The sequence below is a fragment of the Natator depressus genome, chromosome 25 (genome assembly GCF_965152275.1).
Source record: "Natator depressus isolate rNatDep1 chromosome 25, rNatDep2.hap1, whole genome shotgun sequence".
Classification (NCBI taxonomy): Eukaryota; Metazoa; Chordata; order Testudines; family Cheloniidae; genus Natator; species Natator depressus.
This window is the reverse complement of record NC_134258.1, coordinates 2119765-2135114: the sequence shown is the minus strand read 5'-3', so window position 1 is coordinate 2135114 and position 15350 is coordinate 2119765. Positions and strand designations below refer to the sequence as shown.

Here is a 15350-nt window from a genome sequence, read left to right as displayed (position 1 = left end):
AGAACTTTTGGGGGAGTGCACAGAACAGGGCAACTATAGAGAGATCCACCCTTGTCTTCCCCTCCCAGCTTCTGGCAGTCAGAGGTTTCAGGACAACCAGAGCATGAGGCTGCATCCCTGGCCATCTGAGATAATAGCCATTGATGGACCTATCCTCTGTGAACTTATCTAGTTCTTTTTTGAACCAGTTATACCTTTGGCCTAGCAATGAGTTCTACAGATTAATTGTGCATTGTGTGAAAAAGTGTTTCCTTCTGTTGTATTAAATCTGCTGTCTATGAATTTCATCGGGTGACCCCTCTTGTTTTTGTATTGTGGGAAATGCTAAATAACTCTGTGCACTTTTTCCACACTATGATTTTATAGACCTCTATCGTATCCCCCCTCAACCATTTCTTTTTCTAACCTGAACAGTCTCTTTAGACTGTCCTCATATGAAAACCATTTCATATGCTCGATCATCTTTGTTTCCCTTCTCTGGACCTTTTCCAGTTCCACTCTGTCCTTTTTGGAATGAGGTGACCAGAACTGGACACAGTATTCAAGGGGTGGGCGCACCATAGATCTGTGCACCATAACAGCTGTGTGCCCTTGGGTGAGTCATTTCCTCTCTCCGTGTCTCAGATTCCCCTGTACTCCCAGTCTTCAGCAGATAGGGCGGCTCTTGCTCAAGCCTCCTCCTTGTCTCCAGGACGGTTTTCTCCACACACAGATTTTGCATTAGGGATCTTGGGGAAGGTGATCTTTATTGTAAAGCATTTTAATAATCATCCCTACCTCTTATATGGTGCTTTTCATCAATAGATCTCAAAGTGCTTTACAGATAAGGTCAGTGTCATTCTCCCCATCTTATAAATGAGGAAACTGAGGCACAGAAAGGTGACATGCACCTATGGTCACCTAGCAGCAGAGCCAGGACTAGAACCCAGGTCTCCTGAGCCTCAGTCCAGTGCTCTCTCCAGCAGCCCTTACGCTACCTCAAGATCTCCAGCTGACAAGTCCTGAACAGAAGCTGGGGCATGGCACAGATTGCCCTTTCTCTGATGCAATTGGTTCCTGTTCAGGGTGGAGGGGCCCGAGCAGGGTCTTCTCCTCCTTTACCTTTCAGGTTATATTTTCTTTTCCAAGTTTCCACTTCAGGTCTCCTCCTTCTCTCTGTTCCCCAGAATGCATTGCGGAGTCTAGCTGCAATTTCCCCTAACCCTCCTATGCTGTGCTTTGAGGCAAGCTGCCTAGAGTGTGTGGGGGGTGGCTAAAGACTTCCAGGGCAGGAGCCAAGACAAATCCTGTGGAATGGAGTTGGGGAAAGGAAGACAGAGGGTGGGAAACGCAGGCTCCTGGCTCCCGCTGCGTCGAGTGTTCCATGAGGCCGTCTCTGCAGGAGGAGGAATGCTGAGTCTGTCTGGGCACAGAGCTCTGTGAGGGAGGTGGGTTGCACCGTGTGATGTGGCGGGAGGCTGTTTCCTTGTGATTGGGGTTTCTTTGTGATGTTTTGACGTATGAAGTGGAATTGGGGTGTGAAGCTGGGAGGGCAGTTGGGGTGGCATAGACGGGCTTCCTTCCAGTCTGTGCTGCTGAGAGTCACAACCCATCTACCGGGAGGGAATTCACTCCAGCTTGTATTGTCTTTTCAGATTTGCAGTCCGCTGGTCTATGGTTTTATGATCCCCTAAGAGAAGATGGCACAGCCCATACACCTGAACCAGAATCTCCCAGGTAAAGACACAGGCAGCTCCTACCTAAGGGGTACCAAGATAATGTGTTCTCCTAGTGCTCACCTCTGAATGTAGAGATGGGGCACCCCCTGCTTTCCCACAGAAGGAGATGAAAGGGGGTGACCAACCTCTTCCATGAATGCAAATGGCAGGGGCTGCAGACTAATCAGAGCCGTCAGCACCTCCAAGGCTGCAGCCAGGGCTGGCCTTAGGGAAAACAGCACCCTGGGCGAACTTGTGTTTTGGCGCCCCACCCCCCATCACTCCTGGCCCCCACAGGCTCCCTGGGCTTTCCCCCACCTTCCCCCCCCACATCACCTCTGGGCCCCGCTGCCTCCCCTAGTGTTTAATTTGTATTGAAAGAGCTGCCAGAGGCTAGACCTCAGCCCTGGCACAAATTAAGCACTGGCAGGGTGGCCTGATGCTGGCTGGGCACCCAGCTCTGAAGGCAACGCTGCCAGCAGCAGCCACGCAGAAGTAAGGGTGGCCTGGCATATGGTGTATTGCCACCTTTCTGCGCTGCTGCTGTGGCTTGTGGTGCCTGATGCTCGGCATGTGGCTTTGCGCTATCACATGGGGGCTGCATCTTGCCAGAGCCCATGGCCCTCCTGGCTCACCCAGGGCACCATTTCAGATCTGGGGGGAGTAAACTTTAACCATGATTCCAGGGACTGCAAAATATTCCGAATCCCAAGCCTTGAAGTATCCGTTTTGGAGCTTTAACTTAGATATCAGAAACACACATTTGATACTTTGTACACTATCTTTATTAGAGATACATGAAAATAAATAAAATCCGCTTAAAATCTGTGTTACTCCCATTATCTACTGTAGTCAGTTGTTTTTCACTAAAAACATAATTTTAACATATGTGATAAGGGTTTTTTTCTCTTTTATTAAGAAAGGGAATTTAATTTTCTAATTATTTTGGCATTTACATTTACCAATCACAATCATGTGTGACTCACTGACATTGGACTCCATCATTGCTATTGGTATCAGAGCTGGAACTGCGTTTATTTTCATGCAAATTTTAAGTTATTTTACAGATATAACTAAAAATACAATTTGAAATAAACGACCTTCATCTGCCCAGTGTCTATAGTTCTGTGTTTAGCTAACGTTTTTTAAACGGGCACTGCTATGGTTAGTACAAGCTAAAGTTACATTCTAGGAGGATACTATTATTGGATTGTACCACTTTAAATAATGACTGACAAAGCACAATATGACAATAACAGTAATAATGATAATTACTCCAGCCAGGACAGGTTAGGCATTTTAGACCTCACTACTCAAAGAATTCAATGAAAGCATAAAGAGAAGAAATAAAATGACGAAATGCACAGACCAGTCAAAACACTAAAATAACAGCACTTTGAAAGAATAAAATGACGGAGAATATATGTGCATTGCAGGAAGTACCAACAAGTAACAACAACAAGATAAGTATGTGTTGGGGGGCGATGAGTGTGAGAGAGACAGCGTGTCTGAGCTGGGGGAGTGTGTGGGAGACCTTTAAGAGAGCGGCACTCACCAGTCTGAAGGTTTCTTCAGACACAGCAGCAGCTGCCAGCAGCTCCGTCCCTCTCTTGGTGAGCCCTGTCCTCACACACACACCCCTCTCTGTGGAGATGGGGTACATAGGTGGGGGGCAAGGGACACCCTGACATCAGCACCCCTCCTCCCTCTGCCTCGTACAGCAAATGGGAAGCTTCCAGGAACAGTTGGCAGGGGACAGGAGCCGCGGAGCTGCAGACACCAGCAGAGCAGCAGGGGGAGGGGCATCCCTGCTCCGGAGGTGCCCTGTTTATAACGTTACCCTGGGCTTTCTCCCAGTTCACCCCTATGTAAGGCTTCCTCTGGCTGCAGCTGTATCTGTCTGTGGGCTGTTGGTAGAGCTGAGCAAAACCCAGCATTTCCACCCAGCAGGAAATTCCTGTGTGTCAACATTTGTTTTCACACAAATTGGGATGAAAAGTTGAAATTTTGAACTTTTTCATAAAATGGAAAGTCTGAGAAATTTTGATTTGGAAATGTTGAATCCTTTCACTTTGTTCAAATGACTCGAAATGCTTCTTTCCAGTCATTTTAACATGAAACTGCGTGGACTTGTTGTGGTGCATTGCCTCATGGGATTTCAGGAGCCTGATGCTCCCATTCTCCCTATGAACCAGACTCCCTGTCCAGACTACATCTCCCATGATGCACCACACAGCTTGGGCTGAGGGAAATCTACCCTGCATTATGGGAGATGCAGTCCTCCAGGGAGGTTGGCTCATCGGAGAGAACGCAGGGGCAGAGGCTGAACTACAAGGCCCTGTGCTTTAGGGAAATGCAGTTTAATGTTTTATTGAACAGATTTGAAATGACCTGTTTTGGATCAGTTCAACAAAATGAAATATTCTGATTTGGGTCAAACACAGACAAAATGGAATATTTTATTTTGATTGATCACTGATGGGAAATTGAAAATTTTTGGTAAAATCAAGATTTTCCCACTGAAAACTTCAACTTTGTGGAAACTGCATTTTATGTCAGAAAATCACTGTGGCAGAAAATTCCCAACAAGCTCTACAATGATTCTAGTCGGGATTCAGCGCTAATCCAGTGGGAGGGTTGCACACCTGAGTCAAGTGGAGAGTGGACCCTGGGGGTCAGACACCCTCGCTGTCTGTCCATTCGTGCTAATGACAGAGGGTTTCCCTCAGATGCTCCGGGGCTGGGCCATACACCTGATTTGACTGGCAGCTGCACCAGGCAGGGATGGGGAGCTGGGCACCACCACCCCCTCGCTGCTCCTCTCTACCTTAACCCCAGAGTGAAGGCCTTTTCATGAAGCGTAGACTCCTAACTTCTCTCTGGGTCTGATCCACACCTATTGCCACCACTGCCCTCAATGGGCATTGGATCAGGCCCTAGGTCACTTTGTCTCATGGCTCTGTCCCTGCTGAATGTGCCCCAGTTCAGCATCCTCTGACCATGGACTGACCGGGCTGCTTCCCCTCCCTCTTAAAGACCCTGAATTAATCCTCACCCTCTAATTTGGGTGTGACACTCACATGGGTCCAGAGCAGAGGGCACCTGGGGTTATTCCAGACCCCTGCTTCCCATCTTCTGCCAGGTGAGAAAGCTCCAGGCCTTTTCGTCTAGTCTGGGCACCTACGTGAACTTTCTGTGGCATCAAACACTCACCCTGCGTCCAGCAGGAAAAGCTGAGAACGTGCAGACACACGGGTGCTGGAACAATGTGTATAGTGGGGGTGCTGAGAGCCATTGAACCGAACTGTAAACTCTGTATGTGATGGAAATCACTTCAAGCCAGGGAGTGTGGCAGCCCCCCTAGTTCCAGCACCTCTGGAGACAGGGACAGGAGATGGGTTTGACGAACTTGGTCTTTCTTGACTGTACCAATGGTTTCCCTTTGGCTTTCCTGGCAGATTTAGGTGGCCCCTTCTTGTACAGAGATCAGGACGATGGGGAGAAGAGCTCCTACTCTGTGGAAACCCCCTACGGCTTCCTGCTAGACCTCGATTTTCTGAAATATGTCGATGACATTGAGAGTGGCCAAACTCTCAAGAAGGTGCCATTGTACCGGAAAGCGAAAGGGCCCAAGCAGCAGCCCAGTTCCCTGAGAAGCCCCAGTGGCCACACCAGTGGATGGACCTCCACCGAGTCCCTGGCATCCACGGCCAGCGAGGAGGGAAGGAACGTGCTCTTATTATCTCCATGCATCAGAACGCAGTCTGGGTCCTCAGAAATGAGAGAGCCCCTGAGCAAACAGGCTTCCAACCCTGTGTCTCCAACTCCAGTTATAAATCTCCTCCCACCCCCTGCCCCCAAATCCTTCATGCAAAATCCCCGGGTGGAGAAAACCTTGCAAGAGACAAGTAGGAGGTTAGAGCTCGAGCAGCTCCATTTGCTGATTAGTGGAGGTGCCCAGATGCCTGGGCCACCCAGCAGTCCCTCTAAAACATGCATCTCCGTCTCCAGTACCGCTTCTTTTCACCAGACCCACTCCTCCTCTGCTGTCCCTTCGAATGGAAATGGGGACAGCCAAGCCACACCTCCGACGGGCTCTATGAGAATAAGCCCTTTGAATTCTGGAAGGAGCACCCCAGCCACCAACATCAGCCCAGCGCATTTGCAGCATGTGCGGGAGCAGATGGCTGCTGCCCTCAAACAACTCAAAGAGCTGGAGGAACAAGTCAAGACGATCCCAGTCCTAGAAATGAGAATCTGCAAACTGAAACGGGAGAAGGAGAAGCTGATGGCGGGTTTGCAGGAGCCACCCCTGCCCGAAATGAGCGAGGCTTCTGTATTCAGCTTTCCATCCAGATCTCTTGGCGCAGGGGTTGCCAGGGCAAGCCAGGAGGCTCCCGTGGAACTGGAAAGGGAACTAGAGTCAGTGAAGGCTCGAGCAAGTAAAATCACGGAATTAAGGAGACTCACTGAGAAATTGTCTGCTTCGGACAGGAACGTGCGAGCCAGCAGTGCGGCTGCCCGCCCCGCAAGGACCATGGAGAAAGCGTGTAAGTCTGTAGGTGTGGGTGAGGAGGTGAACATGAACGAGGCTGTGTTCTACTACCGATCTCAGAAGCCATGCCATGAGATTCCCGTCGGCCAAGAGACTGAGACCAAGGATGCTGCAGTTTGGGTCGTGGAGTCCCTGTTAGGGCTTCCTACGGAAGCAGAGAAGGAAATGGAGCTGCTGCAGCACACGATTGGCCACCAGAGAGAGGTCATCACCATGATGGAAGGGCACTTGAAGGATGCGACTAAGGAGCTTGAGGAGTTAAGAGTAGAGGTTTGTTCTAGAAGGCCAAGAACTTTGATAGATAAGGAAATAATGGCCAAGCCTCAGATGGTAGAAGCACACGCAGAGGCTGTGGTACCAATGCAGAGCCAGGGGGTGGGCAGCCACCTGGAAATGATCGATAAGGGTGTGGATTGCTCATCACTGATGTTGTGCAGTGTTGGAGTCAACTGCAATTTGGAAAGTAGAGAAGTTGCTGTAGGTCCAGATTCAACAGCCCAGTACGAAGAGAAGGATACCCAAGCTGATCTAGAGGCAGGAATCGATGCAGCAATGGAAGAAACCGACCAAGGTGTGGCTGGTGATAAGACAAAACAAACCCCCAGTGGTGCCGGAGAAGGTGGAAACCAGATGGACGTTGCTGAGTCTGGCGTCACCAGTGGAACTAAGACCGCCATGCCTCGGGGAGGGACAGGGACAGTGGAGCAAGGTTCACGTTTAATTCCCCAGGACTCCAGGAAAGGCGTGCACGGGTCTATGTGTGCACCACAGGAAATGCCTTTGGAGAAGGACAGTAGCACTCCTCTGAGTCCTGGGCCTGGTGAGTCACTTACGCCAGCATCTGCTGCCTGCTGACAAGCCTCGCCCCTGCTCAGGCCCTGGCAGAACACGCCCATTTGCATTTCTTTTCAAGCAGTAATTGGACAGAAACCAGGCTGTTAGCTGGAGCCTGAACCCCCAGGATCCTGGTTCTCCACTCACTCACACCGGTTTCACACCGTCCCATTAACTTCAATGGAGCTACTCAGCGGTGTCAGTGAGAGGAGACCCAAGGTCCCTCCTTCCAACCTGAGAGGAGGCTGTGTTGATCAGGCACCTGGGCAGATGACCTCATCATAGGTCATGTGACAGCGATTCTAGTAACCACGTGCTTCCAGCCCCCCAGTGAATCAGCCCAGAGGTTTGTGGGGTGAGTGAGGATCTGCAGGCTGGGGAGGGGGAGCGCTGTGTTTGTGCAGAGCAGGACAGGTGGAGCCATTGTGTGTGGGGGGGAGGGGTAAGAGCGGCAGGGATTGTGCGCTTGTGTTTGGGGGCACAGGACCTGGGCATGGCTAGGAGCTCCCACACCAGGGCAGGCAGCCATTGAGAAATTGAGCCCCGAGTGCTATGGGTTAGAGCTGCCCTCCTCGGCACATGCAGGACGCGGCCCGAGCCCGGGGCTCTGCTGAAGCTCAGGGTGTCCAGACGGATGGCGCAGCAGATTCCCCTGTGCTTTGTTACTGTCTAGTGAGACGAAGGCAGAACAAATTCCAGGCCTTCGGGGCGGGAGACGGAGCTACAAGTGGCGAATCCCCCAGCCCAGCAGGCTCTGGGCAGGAAGGCTCCTTGCCCAAACCCAGCCTGTTCTCACCCCCAGCCTCTCCTGGACAGCCTCCCGTCCCCACCCAAACTCCTTTCCAGGAACTTGGGGTAGGGGGGTGGGTGGAGTAAGACTCTGGCCCTGTGTCTGTGCCAGAGGCTGGGCTTTCCGCCGTGTGACTTTCCCATCTCTGTTTCCTCAGGCGCCCTGAAGTCGATCATGAAGAAGCGAGATGGGTTTCCGAAGAGTGAGGCCGAGGGCGGGAGGAAGAGTCTGCAGTTCGTGGGGGTGCTGAACGGGGAGTACGTGCCCTTCATTCCATCTCTTGCCAGGGTGCAAGCTCCAGCACTCGCAGATCTCTGTAAACCTGACCACGTCCCAGTCCCACAGCAGGGCAAGAAGCTGCCATGATTGCAACACGCCATGTGTGTGTTGGGGGCAGGGAGCAGCGTGACCTCAGCTCTCCCTCTGCACAGTACGGGTGCCATGGGAGAAGGTGGCAGATCTCACTGCAGTGCCCTGACTCTGCTTTCCCTCACGGCAGGTACGAGAGCACGTCCAGTGAGGAGGAGGAGGAGGACAGTGGAGACAGCTCCTCTGAGAAGATTTCACCCACCAGCTCTGACAGCGACGCGGAGGGCGACGCGAACACCTGGAACGAGGAGATTGGTGTGAACCCGGGTGAGACTGCGAGCAGCGTGGAGGGTCCAGAGCCAGGCACAGAGCAGAGGAAGAGAAAAGGGGAGCACGAACTGGGGACAGAGAGCGCACCAGCCGTGGACCCCACCGAGGTGAAAGAGAAGTAAGTGCAGTGTAGCCTCCCCAGGGCTGGAATTCCTGCCTGGCACCCACCAGCAGCCAAGCTTAGTCAGAAAGGGCCAGTTATATGAGAGCGGTCCAGCCCGAAACCCTCTGGAGCCAGAGGGGAGTGGGGCTGGAGGAGGAGTTGTCTACAGCTCCTTCCACAGAAACATCTCCCTCTCAGCAGCGTCCAGGGAATCTGGGCCCAAGCTGGCCAAAAAAGCCAATTTTATTTCTGTGAAAATGTCCAAGGAAATGATTTTGTTCTAATTTTGCAATAGAAAATTCCTTCCCTCCCCCAGTGAACACCACAAAACAGAGCCACAACGTTCATCTCGTTTCTGACTCTTTGTGGCCACAACTGGACCCATTTGGTGAAACATTTGAATTGTATTTTTTTGACAGGAAAAATAATTGAGTTTAAAAAATCCGGCCAGCCCTAATCTCAGCTGAATTGGTTAGTAAATGGATTGGCCATTGAAACTTATCCTCCCACCCCACCCCACCCCAGGGCAAGCCAGCATCTCCCAGCTGGGCGCTGCCTGCAGAGGCTGTTAGAGCCATCACTCGTGGCAACCGGTGAAGCTAAGGTTGCTAAACAGTTTGCATTCTCCCCCCATTTCCACATGCTCCTAGCTTTGTAAAACATTCCCCCTTGGGGGCTGGCATCTGCCCTGGTTGGGCTCTGCTAGAAGGTGAATCCTTCAGGAAATTGGAGCAAAACTCTGCCAGCTGTATCTGTGTTATGGGGGGTGCAGGGGGGAATTCTCCCTGCTTGGTGTTTTGAGTAGGGTTTCATTAAAACAGTGGAAAGTTGAAAACAGGCCTGGGTGCAAACTACTCTGGGGACATTGTTCTGTTGGGGGAAAAAACAGATTTCAGTTTAGCAACCTGCCCCTTTGAAATCTGTGGTGAAGCATGCACAAAGAAAGCCTCCTTCGATCTGCAGGTGCACCCAGTTTGCTAAAGCTGCAGTAACAGCTCCTAGGGCCAGAGGGAGGAAGTGCACTGCCCTTGGCTGAGGCTCCTAGCAAGAAAAGCCATAACTCCTCCAGGGGCAATCAGGGGAGCATGTGTCCAGGAGAGCCTTGCTGTACTTTTGAGAAGGGGTAGCATGTGTTCCCCCGTGCAGCCCTTCCCCTGAATGACTGGAAAACCATTCATAAACGGCAAGGTACAAGATACATGTAATTTAGACAGAAAACAAATAGGAGGGAACATGATAAGGGTATAGGAAATAATGAATGGTACAGAAAAGATGGATCGGTCACTACTGAAACAAGAACAAAGACACCTCCAAGGCAGAAAATTTAAAACGGAAATAGGGAGACTTCCTTTTTACACAACACTCACTGCCTCTGGATATAATTGAGGGCAGTTGCACAGCAGGATTAAAAAATAGATACAACGTTTATAGGAGAACATCCACATTGGCTAGGATTAAAAAACCCACAAAGCTTGGAATGGATAAAAACCCCATGCCTTGGGCATCAGCCAACCACTAAATGATGAGTTAGGAAGACATTTCTGCTGTGACCATGTTATACCATAATTGTCCACTTTAGGGTTTTTGCATCTGAGACTGGCCAGTGTTGGAGACGGGATACTAAACTAGATGGAGCTTTGGTCTAACCCAGCTGGGCAATCCCTCTATTCCGGTGTCGTTGCTTGCTAGGGCCTGTAGTCATTTCTCTGGGAGCTCCTGGGAAGCAGAGACTGAAACACACGCTCCCTCAGTGCTGCAGTCCGGGAGCCTTTGGGCCCACGCAGAACACAAATGGGATTCTGAATGATGGAAATAACGGCATAATAATAAGGGCAACCCCCCAGGAAGGCAGGAATCCAGATCGGCCCTTTGACCCCTCTAGCCTGACCCTCCCTGCTGCACCGGCTCAGATATTTGTGCCTTTACTCTGGGATCCAGTCTCTGGCTGTTACCAATGTCTGATGTGTCAGAATCCCATGCCCAACACCTGAGTGTTGACAGCGTCCCTGCTGCAGAAGAGGAGGGATAATCTTGTGGCTCTGGTACTTGCCTGAGACCCAGACATTTTGGTTCAATGCCTCACTCCGTTCCATGCTCCCTGTGTGACCCTGGGGGAGCCGTGGGCCCTCCTATCTGGGCCTCGGTTTCCTGTCTGCAAAACGGGAAGTAGCAGATGAATCTGTGAATGTTTGTGAGGTGCTGAAATCCGCTGGCAAGGGGAGCCACCGATGCATCTGGCCAGTAGTGCCAGGGTGTACGGAGGGAGAGGTCATGGCTGTCTCCACTCATGCCTGGAAGCAGCACATGGATCGTTTTCTTTTCTCCGAACAACCTGTTGAGTCTGTTGCTGATGAATTCCCCCTGCCCCACACCTCCCGTTTTGTGCTTTAATTAGCAACTAACTCAACTGCTGCAACCCCCCCCCCCCCCCCAGCCTGTTCTGCCAGAGATTGAAAAGCAGTTCCTGGCTGCTCCTCGCGCCCTGAGGCGTGGCTAGAAGCTGGCCTGATGTTTATGCACATGTCCGTCAGGAACTCTAGGATCATGTTGTTAGCCAGCATCTGCGCCCACTCGAGGCCTGCCCCTGCTGTTCTGCAGGCCACCTCCTTCTCTGGGGTAACACTGCAGACAACTCTGTCCCACTGCTGCTTTTCACAGGTTTGAACTGAGCCCAAGGATGAGAGAGGCCTGCATAATTGTGAAGCACCACCTCAGCCATCCCAGTGCCGTGAAGAGCAAAGAGGTGGTGAGTAGCAGGGGGTGCCGAGAGGTGGAGCAACTGGGCTTGCCCTAGGTGGTCACTTCTGCGGTGCCCATAATCGGCAACACTGTGCATGAGGAAAAGATCTGTGAGCCAGGACAAAGGAAGACTAGTCGTTCCCCTGCATGCCACACGCTGGACGCCCTGCTCGCCCCGGAGCGCCCCTTTGGGTGTTGGGGGGCGTATTTTGCTCTCGTGCAGAAGGAATTGTTCTGGGCAGGTCTCTGGCCTGTCATGCAGGAGGTCAGATGAGATGATCACCGTGGGTCCCTTTGGCCTAGGAATCTATGAATCCCACCCCCAACCCCTCCCTGTCCTTCTCTGTGCTGCATGAGCCTTGGAGTCATGGTCTGAGTCACTAACCCCTCCTTCTGGCTGGGCTCAGCCTGCCATTCCAGGCATCACAGACCCTGAGAGACTGGAGGCTGAACAGTCTGTGCTCCCTGCATCCCCATAACCCCACAGGATTTATCCAGGGCTCTCTTACCCAGCACACACAATCCCCTCAGCATGCTGGGAAAGCCCTGCGGCCAGGTACAGAGCCAGCTGCTGCCTGCTACCCATGTCTCCAGAAATCTGTGCCTTCCCTCCTGGGGCTTCCTGTCCATGGCCACTCCCAGCCCAGGGAATGCCTAGCGCCACGTGTAAGGCTTCAGTCCAGAAGGTTCAGCACTGGCCTGTCCTCCAGGGCCTTGGTGCAGCTCGGATCCGTGCCATGTTATCGAGGGGGAGAGGTGTAAGGAATTGCACTGCTTTGCATTTGTGGCAATGGGAGGACTTGGCTGGGGATGGCGCAGGCTAGGGCCACAGCTGCTCGTGGGAACGTGGCTCCCCGGGCTTTGTGTTAGGGTGAAACTTAGCAGAGGAAGTGCTGAGAGCAGAAAGGGCTTTGGCTGATGAGCACGTTCCCTTGGAGATAAGCATTTCCCAGCTTGAGGCCTGCCCTTCTCCTTCCCCAGCTGTCCAGCAGCAGCATCCTCCTCCAGGAGTGGTTCCGAGTGTCCAGCCAGAAGTCCTCCGTCCCAGAGATGGTCGCCAACCATCTCCTGGCCTTCACGGAGGTCTCTCCGGGAATGCTGGCCCATGTGGTCAATCTCTCGGATGGGAACGGTAACACAGCTCTCCACTACAGCGTCTCACACTCCAACTTCCAGATCGTGCAGCTGCTCCTCGACACTGGTTAGTAGCCTTCTGCTTACCCCTGGGGCCCTATGTAATCCTGTTGAGCCGGGAAGTGGGGATGGCTCAGCTGAGGGTTCTGCATTAGGAGACGGGAGCTGAGACCTTGGATCCCTTTCCAACAGCTGCCCTGCTCCCTGGGCTCCTCTTGGCTGCTGCTCCCCAGCCCTCCCAGGAAACACACCCATCCGGGAGCCCTGACCCACCACCTCCTCCTGGCAGCCGTATCTCCCTCTCCTAACGCCCCCTAGTGGCCAGGCTCTAGCCCGAGAAACTAGCCTGTGCTCGAGGTGTAGAACGCGTCACTGGCCCATACCCTGCGGTTACAGAGACATGTCAGGTGAATTAGGCCTGAAAATGAACCTATTACACAAGCATTTCCCTGCCCTCAGCATCCATCCCAGGGTCCCCCATTCCTCTGCCAGCAGATTCCTGCGGTGGTCGAATCTGTTGCAGGAGAGCTGCCCATGGGCACTGCAGGGCGGGTGCAGTTACAAACACATGGACGGGGTGTTGGTGTCTGTGCTGTGACAAGGGGCCTGATCTCGCTGCCCTCATTCGTGCCCCACCTGCAGTCCAAGGTGCCACCTGAGTACAGAGTGCAAGACGCAGCCCCGGCAGTGGCCATTGCAGGGGCATGTGAAAGTGGGTCCCTGTGCAGAGCACTGTTCAGTGCAGCCATTAGGCATTTGTCATGAGCTCAGGTAGCTGAAGTAGCTTCTGCGGGCCCTGACGTGGCCCACCCCGGCAGGGTGGGGAACAGAACAGGAGATTCCATGCGGCAGCAGATCCTCCCGTCCCAGTCTTGCTCCATGCCCTGCATAGAGCCGCTCAGGGCTCCGTGCTGCACAGAGCATGTCAAACCTCCTTTGCAGCCCTATGAACCCAGCAAGGGGTTCCCCGCAGGACCGCAGCTGTGGAGGAGGGGGGTGGGTTTCCCCTTACATGCCCAGCAAACATGGACCATAGGGAACAAGGCCTTTCCAAACTGCAGAGCAGCCCACGGCGAGTGGGTCTGACCCCTCGCCTGAGAAGGGTGGGGCCGTGCGGTCTGGTGACCGCACCATGGCCTAGCAGGTCCAGCGCAAGAGGTGCTCTGCATCCAACGCACAGTGAGCATTGCCGTCCAGAATGCAGACTTCCCAGCGCGCAATAGCTCAGCAGCCGCAGTCCTTGACTTGAGACAAGCTCTTGGAATCAGAACCGAGGGCAGTTTGGCCTGCTGGGGTCTACAGCACTCCCCCACTTCTCTTTCTGCAGGGGTTTGCAACGTTGACCATCAGAATAAAGCCGGCTACACGGCCCTCATGCTGGCCGCTCTGGCCTCGGTGGAACACGAAGATGATATGAACGTGGTCAGGAGACTCTTCAGCATGGGAAACGTCAATGCCAAGGCGAGCCAGGTCAGCGCGAGCAGGGCTGCTCCCTGCAGCACAGTCACCTCTACTCGAAACCCCCAGATTCAGCCCTGCTGAGCTCCCAGGCCGTGCCACTGCCCTCCACTGTTGGAAAGAACAGCTTGTGAGCAGGTGGGCCGGCTCACCTGAGTAACATGGCTCCTTTCTGTCCCCTGATTGGTTGCCCTAAGTTTTGGAAGCTTGTCAAGGTTCCTCCCCCACTCTGAACTCTAGGGTACAGATGTGGGGACCTGCATGAAAAACCTCCTAAGCTTATCTTTACCAGCTTAGGTCAAAACTTCCCCAAGGTACAAAATATTCCACCCTTTTGTCCTTGGATTGGCCGCTACCACCACCAAACAAATACTGGTTACTGGGGAAGAGCTGTTTGGACACGTCTTTCCCCCCAAAATACCTCCCAAAAACCTTGCACCCTACTTCCTGGACAAGGTTTGGTAAAAAGCCTCACCAATTTGCCTAGGTGACTACAGACCCAGACCCTTGGATCTTAAGAACAATGAAAAAGCATTCAGTTTTCTTACAAGAAGACTTTTAATAAAAATAGAAGTAATTAGAAATAAGAAATCCCCCCTGTAAAATCAGGATGGTAAATACCTTACAGGGTAATTAGATTCAAAACATAGAGAACCCCTCTAGGCAAAAACCTTAAGTTACAAAAAAGATACACAGACAGAAATAGTTATTCTATTCAGCACAATTCTTTTCTCAGCCATTTAAAGAAATCATAATCTAACACATACCTAGCTAGATTACTTACTAAAAGTTCTAAGGCTTCATTCCTGGTCTATCTCCGGCAAAGACAAAATGTAGACAGAACACACAAACCCTTTGTTTCTCTCCCTCCTCCCAGCTTTTGAAAGTATCTTGTCTCCTCATTGGTCATTTTGGTCAGGTGCCAGCGAGGTTACCTTTAGCTTCTTAACCCTTTACAGGTGAGAGGAGATTTCCTCTGGCCAGGAGGGATTTTAAAGGGGTTTACCCTTCCCTTTCTATTTATGACACGCCCCCCAAATCTCAGCTAGGGTGAAACACTGGCTGGGATTTCTTCCTGGAGCTCTAGGAAAACAGAGTTAATAAGACACATGCATCTCTAAATATACCACCAAGTACATAAAGACTAACAATATTTTCCACATCTCAAGGACGATTTTAACCAGTTGATTCTGGGAAACTTTCACGTGAGAGTGCATCAGCCACTTTGTTAGAAGCTCCTGAGATGTGTTGGATGTCGAAATCAAAATCTTGGAGAGCTAAACTCCACCGAAGAAGTTTTTTGTTAGTTTCTTTGACGGTGTGAAGCCACTTCAGTGCAGCATGGTCGGTTTGCAGGTGGAAACGCCGTCCCCAAACATATGGGCGTAGCTTTTCCAGAGC

The 15350-nt window shown here is 52.0% G+C and overlaps 1 protein-coding gene across 3 annotated transcripts in view; it reads left to right on the top strand.

The window, feature by feature from the left end:
- KANK3 (KN motif and ankyrin repeat domains 3) overlaps positions 1 to 15350 on the top strand; it is a 60930-nt gene that overhangs the window by 30082 nt on the left and 15498 nt on the right. For all 3 annotated transcript variants that reach the window (XR_012636288.1, XR_012636287.1, XM_074939538.1), the window contains exons 2-8: positions 1635 to 1716; positions 5156 to 7072; positions 8034 to 8133; positions 8376 to 8633; positions 11277 to 11364; positions 12339 to 12558; positions 13819 to 13961. Coding sequence is in view for 1 of the 3 variants with exons in the window: in XM_074939538.1 (XP_074795639.1) it covers positions 1680 to 1716; positions 5156 to 7072; positions 8034 to 8133; positions 8376 to 8633; positions 11277 to 11364; positions 12339 to 12558; positions 13819 to 13961 (2763 nt within the window). In the remaining 2 variants the exon portion in view is untranslated. The remainder of the gene's footprint in view (positions 1 to 1634; positions 1717 to 5155; positions 7073 to 8033; positions 8134 to 8375; positions 8634 to 11276; positions 11365 to 12338; positions 12559 to 13818; positions 13962 to 15350) is intronic.